Genomic DNA, 9,942 nt, shown 5'->3' with positions numbered 1-9,942 from the left:
ACAACATCTGACACATTCAAGTACGAATCAGGCTCATAGCCCGCTTAGCCTCTGAAATATGATGAGATCAGGTGCATATGGGGTGATTAGATCATGGGCATCATAGCGAAATACAATAATAATTAATCTAAAAACTACAACGACTTCTCCTTAAAGTTAAATGGAGGGTGCCAATACATTTAAATGGGTTTAGTTTTTTAGACAAAATAATTAGTTTACATTTCTTTTTTTCGTGTAACGCGTTTGCTTTTTAATGGACAGGGCATGGAATAGGGCATGTCTGTCTACAGCAAAAACTATTCACAATAATTGAGAGCATAGCCTTGCAGCGAGCTTCATACCCGTGAGACAGCATTGCGTCCCTGCAACCTCAGCAGCCACATTCCTGTCGCGGGCTGTTTCTTGGAAATGTAGCTCATGTTCTGATTTAGAAATGTGTCAGCTAAGATCACGAGGGTGCAGACCACTCATGCTCATAATTTCAACGTGAACAAACCCATGCATGCCCCTATGGAATGGGCATGATGAGTTTTTATTTTTGTATCATAGGCACAGGATCATCGTAATGCACAAGATCATTGTAATCCACACTTTAGTCTCAAAAGCTCCGATCGCCACGTGCATCAAGCTCGCCACAGTATGCAGAACGCAAGCGAGAAATGCGTGTGGATTTTGGTTATCTTGCCATGATTCCATTTTTTTAATTCTGGATATAGCAGTGCCCATATATTGCAGATGACCATTCAAAATATCGTGCCTAAAATATAAGTAGCCATCAGCATGAAGCTTAACAGAAGCGTGTGAAATGCCATTATCTGATAAAAAGAAGAGCAAAATGAGGAGACGCATACTTGCAAGCCGGATGGATTAACCTTGGATAAATGTTGAATCTAATGATTCCCACTATATGTGCAGAAAACTAAGTTATATAGCTCAACCCCCATGTGGCTCATCACATTATTTTAGCATAGTTTCATTTGCAATCAATTCCAGTTAATGATGAGTTTATTATAAATAAAATAGCAAATATACTTACGTTAAACTTACACGTTTAGATTGTTTTTTTTTACTTCTGCTTTCTCGGATATATTTTGATAAATGTTTATAAATAAGTAAAAAAAAAGAATTATCTTTGATAATATCTTATTCTGCACAGAGCACCATTTTATGTGACAATCACAATTTCCAGAAATCCCCTTGAGCTACACAGGGCCCAGTTACCTCTTTTCCACTACACAACCGAACTACACTGGGGGGGCCATGCCGAGCTAACCCGACATGGCTCCGGAGAGACCAGGTTGGTTTTTTTCCACTGCAAAATTCGACCCGTGCCACGATGACACTCTGTGATGAGTCGTATTTAGTGACGTGAGCATTCTTAGCCCTGGCCCCCTTTGCTGCAGGCCAGATAGAGATATCTGTGTGAGGCCAGTCTAGCAAGAATGGCTGTGGCTAAGTATGGCAAATAGCCAGTGGAAAATCACCTACACAGCGAGGCTCCATGCTGGCTTGGCTTGGACGTGCTAGTGGAAAAGGGGTATATGCGTGACAGCTCCACCCTATAGACACGACGATCCCACATACGTATGTATATTGAAATTATTTCGCACCGTACGTAGCCAACCGTGCTAACATCCAGCTGACGACCCCGCCATGAGTATGACTTGACACCCAAGAGAAACGTAATTAGCATTATGATCACATCACCATGAAAGCCATCGACACAAAACAAATGCAGTCGTCCCTTCCCCAATGTGTGTGTTGGCTCGTAGTACCACGTGCCCAGCCCGAACACACGTGGGAGAGTTTTACGGCACAAAACCCGCAACAACAACAAAACTTCCAGCGATTGTGTTCGTCTGCGTCCGTTAAGTGGCACAGGTGAGGCACACACGAAGCGCCAGTTTTGTTCTTCACGCGTTCTCATCAGGCCACTACAATTGGTTTAATTGTGAAATGTATTATATATTAAGAAAATATTGTAAAAAAATATTTCTATTTCATCATTTTTTGTTCAAACCCGTGAAATGCAAAATGTGCGCCAGATGGCTGTGCAACCCACCTAAATTCATCGCAATGGTTTATCCTTGGTAACCATCTTACTCGATGACGTCAGTGGTGCAATTAGCAATTAGTGTGAGGTTTGTGCTTGGCCCGTGTCGGTCAGAAGACAGAATGTAGCCATGTAACAGACCATGGTGTTAACTGTGTACAGATTTGATAACCTGAGCGATGCAGTAGTGTGTGTGTGTGTGCGTGTGCGTGTCAAACGAAACGCGACACTTTCTGTGCTGCAAGCTACACACGTGACACTAGCCCTTTTTGTGACAGGACCTCGTAAGACTTCGGACGCGAAAGAGAAAAATCTGTTGGGGTTTTGTTTCCTTCTCCCGCCGCCCGTGTGGCGCTTAATGTCCATTTGCGAATGTGCCGAGACCGCCTGAGTCCACGAATCGCTCTTGCACGCGGCTTCAGGCGAACGTGTTATCGCCTCCAGTCGAGTTGGCAACCGAGCATTTCTTTTCTCTGTAAAATGAAAACATGACACGTATTAAATACAGATTCATATATTTTTTTGTTATCAGAATATCTTTATTTATCGTGGAGAAATCCGATTAGCTGTGCAGCTCTTTTTCATAGATGTCCAGTGGTTTTTCACATGCGTCCAGTGGACATATACATACATGCAGTGCATGAGGGTCAGCTTCAAAAAGCAATTTCCTCAGAGGTCAAAACCGGTTGAATAAACAAAAGCTGCTTGGTAATATTTGTCTGAAAAGCCAGCAATATTGTTCGTATTTTGTTACGTGGATAACACGGACAGCACAGACAAAATATAACGCAGTTCTGGTTCGACCTTATGAAAACTTCGCAATGTGAAAATCTCAACATTGCATCGCATTGTCCAAGCCTGTGGCTTATCAAACACACGCATTTCAAATGTGCCGAGATTACGCAAAGAAGTGAACGTTCTGTCCAGCTGCCTTCGTCATGACCCTGAGCAGTCAGGAAGAAATTAGCAAAAACACCCAAATTGTTTGTCTCCTCTGATTAAAAACCCATGTGCTTTGCAAATGCAGTGCATACTATGAGGTAAATGGATGAGCCCTTTCCCAACACCCAATGTGAAGCTGCCAAAATATTTGTTGGCTGCAACCAACGTCACATTGGTGGTGTCTTCATTACTGTCAGGAATGATCTATCCGCCGCTGGTTTGAGGCCTCCCAAAGCTATCACCATCTCTCACGGTCTCGCGAAATGGCCAATCCGTCCACACTCCGGTACGTGAGCCGATCTCATTGCTCCCTCCACCACGGTGCGTCTCCTCGTCGGCAAGGCGTTCCTTTCTTTTGGCTGCCACTTTGTAGTTCGTCTCAACCACGGCCGTTTTTAGCAACGTGACTGGACCAAGCCACTTCACGTTTCTTAACAGTTTGAATGACGTCATGAACCTGTGTTGGCTCGCTGATGCATGCGATCCCCTTTCCGTCTCTGAGTTTAACTACCTTAAATAAATACTTCTATCCATTGGCATTCCAATGTAAATAATAATCTTTTTATGTTTCACTAGAGCATACATCCTCTCTTGTTTTGCGTCTCTTAGACGTATTTTTGTGGATATGTACTCTGCAAATGTAACTTGTTGAATCCAGATTAGATTGTTAAACCTAAATGTATCATGCTCTGCATGCTGACCTTATTCTGTGTTTTTGCTTACACTGGAGGTAAAATTATGATGCTGTTTTCAATTATTAATGGACAAAATATAATAATTTCAATAGAAAAATTGTGCGTGTCATGCCTAACACAAATTTGTCGACCAAACGTCATTGATTGTATTTGTTATATTTACATAAAAGGGTATGTGTCTTTCCTACTTGGAATTGTACGGATGGTACAAAACAATGGAAATCGTGGATTAGAGAACACACGGAAGTCAGAGCCATCACATTTGACTGTGAAGAATAAGACATCGGGCTTGGGCAGGACGCGTTGCTGGAAGGCTTGATGGCCCGTGGTCAAAAATAATAACCGACTATCAGACAAGGGATCGTTAAACTGTGAGAGATGGTGATGGCTAAACAGGTCATGGTTGGTGATAATGAAACCAGAAAGAAATTCGCACGTCACATATCCGTGACATTTTTTCAGACTTTCTTTCAATAAAAAAAAAAATCTCAATTCATTAACCCGAAGAAAAAGTAGTCAAATAAAAACGTCAAAATAACATCTTCAGGCATTGCACATTACGTGTAGCTCCCAAAAATACATTCCGACCACGAACCCTATTTGAAACACAGACAAACGACGGCACATGCACGTGTGCATGTCCGTCCGCGGCTCTGGCGTTAACATCAGAGCGCGCCTAACACAAACGTCGCCGTACTACATTTACACCTCCAGGTGGTGTTTCCAGCCACAGCCAACGTCCGGCGTGACGGCCGCATGTCATGCTGGAAGCAGCGAGAGTACGTACTTGCATAGGCGGGTGATGCACTCCGAGTTGGCGCGGCAGGCGAATCCTTTGGGCTTCCATTGGAACACTGAGCGCCACAGCGGGGTCAGGCGCTTCTGCCGATGGACCAGCTCCGAGCCGCCTTGCACGGGTGCCCCTTGCCCCTGAATCACGGAGCGTGGCGGAGAGGCGCAGAGGGCATTAACGGGTGAAGGGTAGGCGCGGTACAGACCGTGCGTTGTGTTTATGGGTTGCTCCTTCAAGGAGTGAATTGAGCTCACAAGGAAGCTCCCGGCTTCCGGCACGTGGAGCGAAACGTCAGGCGTCATGCCGAACGACACGTGGGACAACCCGGAAAAAACATTGGAGAGCTTGCGCCATATGTGCGCTCCTATTCTTGGTTGTTTTGGTAAAGTCACGTAGATAGATTCAAAGAAAATAATCAAAAAAATTACAGAAAGCTACTGCGTTGCGATCGAAACGTCGTAGTTTTCTGTTATTTTTTTATTATTTTATTTGAACCTATCTACGTGACTTTACCGAAAGACTCAAGAATATGAATTCCTGCAGTCACGAAAGCTTTAAGTCAATATGTGTGCTCGTTTTTGGCAATACACGCAGAGCAACGATATAGGATGCAATGTTCGGTATATGTACATTGTGTTATTTGTCGATTTGTTCGGTTTAATTGGCAAAATATAGACATCACAAGATTAAACAATTAATGGAAGATGGAAATGACTTGCAGAGGCCAGCAGTAAATAGGTCACGACTCATAATGATGATAATTGCACTTAGTTTACAATAATATTATATTGCTGCACCGACCATAACAGCGACGCAAATTATTTAAGCATCTTGTTCCAAAAACATTTATACTTTTTTGCGCGTTAGCTATTTCACTGATTTCAGCAGCGAATTGTCACCAAAAAATACCAATACGGTATTATTGATTTTTGGAGTAAAACATCATATGCTCGTTTAAAAAAATACGCAGCACCTAGAATCAAATTAAATTAAAAAAATAAAATGAGATTTGTCTCCTTCTAAAAATAATAATTTTAGTCCATCAGCCAATGAACTAAACGTTTCATAACAGCATTTGTCTAAGCAGACACATTCTGGACTAGTTTTGACTTTCTGGGTCTCATCAGCAGCGCCAGGCTTGTAAAACCAATTGTTGTATTACAAGAGGAAGTGGGTTAAATGCAAAATTAATAACAAAAAATATTCATATTTTGACTACCTATTTATTTCATAGTTTTAAGAAGTGTATTCAGTTTTAGTAAAGGATGTATATAACATTTTTTTTATTAAATCTCAACAATTATTTTACCACTGTTCCTTAATTATGTATTCAAATAGAAAAAAAATAATGATTGACGAAGTATTTGGAAATTAGACGAAATCAGCATGGTGGCCGCGACAAGTGTTTTAACAGTGGATCTAATTACTTCAACTTTGAAATGTACCCTCACACACACTGTTTTGGTTATGGCAATATTTACACATTTAATGAATATTTGGGGGGTGGCATGTGGCAGCTATAAAATTCGTTAAACACGTGTTATGCTTTTTCACATGTCTGTTTGGCATGTCTTTATACAACAAAAAAATCTGTGTTTTAACATTTTCGCCAATTTGCTGTTTGCATTTCGCACCTCCGATTAGCACGGTTGGCTACGTACAGTGCGAAAGAATTACAACATACAGCAATTATCTAAATCTCGTTTATTTCTCTCAACATAGCATATTAGAGCGCAGTTATCGCTCATATATTATGAAATCTTGCGTAAAAACACATGCACGAGCTTAAATAAAATGTAAAAAAAAATGTTAAAACAAGCAGCGTGTTTCTTCACAAGTCGACACAATCTGCAACGATTCGTAGATGAATTTGCACGCGTGCAAAACTTGGCCGCGTGCAATTTTTTTTTTTAACCACTGCACTCTCCTGACCTCGGCATTGGAGTGCTTAACAAGGCAGCAGCACACCACGTGGATTGCCATCGATGTGTTCATATTTGGACATGGGCAACGATACAGAATGGACTGGTGCCAAATCTCAGGCACACGACTCGCGGCTGCTGCAATCCACTCTCGAGATTTCACACTTCCCTGTCATTGCATATCCCTGCGGCAGCAAACATCAGACGATGCAATGAAACACGTTTCTATCTCTTAAGTTAGTTAAGAGGGAGGGGGACGGGAGAGAGGCACTCCACTGGACATTTTCCGCTGTGGCGGCTTGGTAAAACAGTAGCACTTTTAGCAAGTCGCAGATGTCATTGTGCTTTTTGTAATGGAATGGATATGAAAATGAGAGTGATGTCCACCGGGGAGATGGAACGATGAAATTAGTTCGTGTGAACGGTGCTCTATGGGCTTAATCGCATCGCAGGTTTAGGAGGCCTTCATCCAGCAGTCGATTAACCATGGCTACTGCTGCTGCTGATGATGATAATTCTAGATAAGTCTATAGCAGTGGTTCTTAACCTTTGCTGCAGCCTTGCACCCCTTTGGTTCCCAATCTTTAAAACATGGAAAATGTTAATAACTACATAGGTTTATCTTCTTGGTTCTTTCGGCAAAGTCACGTAGAAGGGAATAATAAAATAATAAAAAATAAAACATAATCTTTCCGACAGACCTGCTCTTCACCTGAGGACGGCTGCTTGCGTTGTGGCCGAAACGTCGTGAGAATTATTTTATTATGTTTTATTTTTTATTATTTTATTATTTCCCTTCTACGTGACTTTACCGAAAGAACCAAGAAGATGAATCCCTGCAGTCACGAAAGCTTTGAATCGATACATAGGTTTAATGAAACAAAGTAAATGTACTTACGCGCCCGTGCTAAATTTGTGTTTCGATGATTTACCTTCTCAAAGAAATCTGGCCGTGTCTCGCACCCCCCCCCTCCCCCAGAAAGGGCATCTCGCACCCCTATGGGTTGCGCTCAGACCCACACCGGTCTAGAGAAATCCATTACCTTGGAGTAACCCTGGTGTCACGCACCGTGCAGTGACAGACACGGGCAGGATACGCGAGCGTGTCCACCCCGAAGACGACTCACCTCCATATTGATCAGCAGGAAGAGGACGAGCGAGAGGGCGAGCGTGCGCGTCACTGCGGCGTGCATGGTGCCTGGCTTTGAGGGTCTGCAGCGGTTCTGGACTTGCTCGATGGACTGACGATTCTGCCCGTTCGGTCACAAAGCACGCGGGGAAGTGGCGCTTAGTGCAATTCTGCAAACCCGGTGGTGCCCGGTATATATAATGCATCCCAGAGGTTGGTGATAGGGCTGTGGGTGGACTCGGGGTCTTGTTTCAATTGGAGGGTGGGGTGCGGGGGGGACAGCAGTGGGGGTGAGCACGATGGGATGGAGTGGGGTGGGATGGAGTGGGGTGGGTGGGTGGCTCAACCTTGAAACGTCACACTAAAAGCGTACCCAGATAATGTGTAATTGCCCAATATAACCTTATTGGACCTACCAGAAATGACTCTGCTGTAAAGTAAGCCCTCTCGATCTATCGATAAAGCTGCTTGGAATAAAGTTTGGCAGGAAAAAAGCATGTTTTACCTTCGTGTGAACCGAGAAGAAACCTAAAACTTGCGAAAGTCTATGGGTGGTAACCGAGATTATTTCTAAAAATTTTTTTAAAAACCTTTAACAGTTTTTTCCCCCTTCACAAGCCTGCAATGTCCTGTTAATGAAGCGGTCCAGACGTCTCGCTCTCTCCACGGTTTGGAGAGTTAAAATTGGGGAACCAAATGCATACTTTGCGAGCAGTGCTAACAAATAAAAAGAGCTGTTAAGGAACGTTCCACCAGGCACGTCCTCACAACGCCGAACGCGCGAGGTGGCACTTAGAAATAATAAAATAATAAAAATAAAACATAATAAAATAATTCTCACGACGTTACGGCCACAACGCAAGCAGCCGTCCTCAGGTGAAGAACAGGTCTGTCGGAAAGACAGCGTCTGAATGGTCCCTGTTCCTGCCCTGCCACGTTTCCGCAGAGAGGAAGCGGCAGTGAACACGGGCAGACTGCTGCTGCTGGACCAACAGATTTCACGCCGGAGACTTTCCACACTTCCAGTCTGACCACCGTTTGCGCGCATCTATGGCATTTCTTGAACTGTTTGTCCTATAGGTGGGGAAAGGCGATAATATATAGGCTTTCGCGACCAATATTATTCATAATCAACGTTCTGGCGAATTGCCCGATGATGCTGGATGCAATTACCAGCGAAACGTCGTACTACTCAAATTGTAAATGTTGTGGTTTCACGCTTCAACACACCGGTGGGCTAAAGCAGTGAACTGTTTGTCTTTTGTCAACGTGACACTTTTTTACTGATTGGCCGTGTCGGGTGGTGGAGGGTTACGACACATTTATAAATAACGCGATCTAAACCCAAAAACGTTGATTATGAATGCGATAATATATATGTATGTTGAACTTCTTTTGCACCTTACATAGCCAACCGTGCTAAACGGAGGTGCGGGTGAAGGACAACAAACTAAACAGGAAAAGCAGTTCTCAAGAACTGATTCTAGATGTGAAGCTTTCGTGACTGCAAGGATTCATACTCTTAGGGTTTTTTCGGTAAAGTCACGTAGGTAAAAAAATAATAATAATAAAATAATAATAATAATAAATCACGACGCTTCGGAGGCAACACAAGTTGACGGACGGAGACTTGTGTTGAAGACGGAGACTTGTGTTGCCTCCGAAACGTCGTGATTTATTATAATTTTATTTTAGTATATTTTATTCCCTACGTGACTTTATCGTAAACAACCTAAGAAAATTAATCTCAAGAAATGAGTTTTAAATGCACTTTTGAAAGCAGTTGTTTCTTGCTGTGGTTGTCCCACCTGATGACGGACGCTTGTGTTGCACTCGAAACGTCGTGATATAATTTATTTATTTTATACTTACGTGACTTTACCGAAAGAACCAAAGAGTATGCACAGCAAATGCATTGCTAACATGTAGGATGCTTGTTAAACGATCAAGGTCATAGGGAGAACTAAGCTTAGGTACTTACTTATATGTAAAAGTAAAAAATGTACAATAACTTTCAGGAATATGTTTTATTTCATTTCAAAAGCAACGTAATAATTTTACTAAATCACTTTTTCGACCACATTATCCGCGTATTTTCCATCCTTGTCCGGATACGAAGCCTTCTTTGAGCTACTAAAAGCTTGATGTTTTTGCTGGATCGAACGCATGAGTTTGCCACGTGTAATATTTGCCTTGACTACAATATGCCACAAGGGAGGAAGACTAGAATCTCCTCCACTGTTTGTCCGATGCTTTTGTTGGCGGTGACTCCAAAAGCGAGACGAATTGGAAATTGTTTCCGTGTAATCGAAAATGGAAATGTGTTTTCAGCTGAAGCCAGAGGAATCTGAGGGATAATGAGTTTTTTTGTAATGGGATCTACTTTCAATCATGTCTTCGATAATGTG

The 9,942-nt window shown here is 42.5% G+C and overlaps 1 protein-coding gene across 1 annotated transcript; it reads right to left on the bottom strand.

Moving 5' to 3' along the window:
• Window positions 1–727: 727 nt before the first annotated feature.
• LEAP2 (liver enriched antimicrobial peptide 2) lies at window positions 728–7,646 on the bottom strand. The gene is made up of 3 exons (XM_078863856.1): window positions 7,533–7,646; window positions 4,478–4,620; window positions 728–2,526 (listed from the first exon to the last, which is right to left on the bottom strand). The coding sequence occupies exons 1-3, from the start codon at window positions 7,596–7,598 to the stop codon at window positions 2,472–2,474; spliced, it is 264 nt and encodes an 87-aa protein (XP_078719982.1). The 5' UTR covers window positions 7,599–7,646; the 3' UTR covers window positions 728–2,471.
• Between the last annotated feature and the right edge of the window lie 2,296 nt (window positions 7,647–9,942).

The sequence above is a fragment of the Lampetra fluviatilis genome, chromosome 17 (assembly GCF_964198595.1).
Source record: "Lampetra fluviatilis chromosome 17, kcLamFluv1.1, whole genome shotgun sequence".
In the NCBI taxonomy this organism is placed as follows: domain Eukaryota; kingdom Metazoa; phylum Chordata; class Hyperoartia; order Petromyzontiformes; family Petromyzontidae; genus Lampetra; species Lampetra fluviatilis.
The sequence above is the reverse complement of the archived record's forward strand: the minus strand, read 5'-3'. Positions and strand labels throughout refer to the sequence as shown.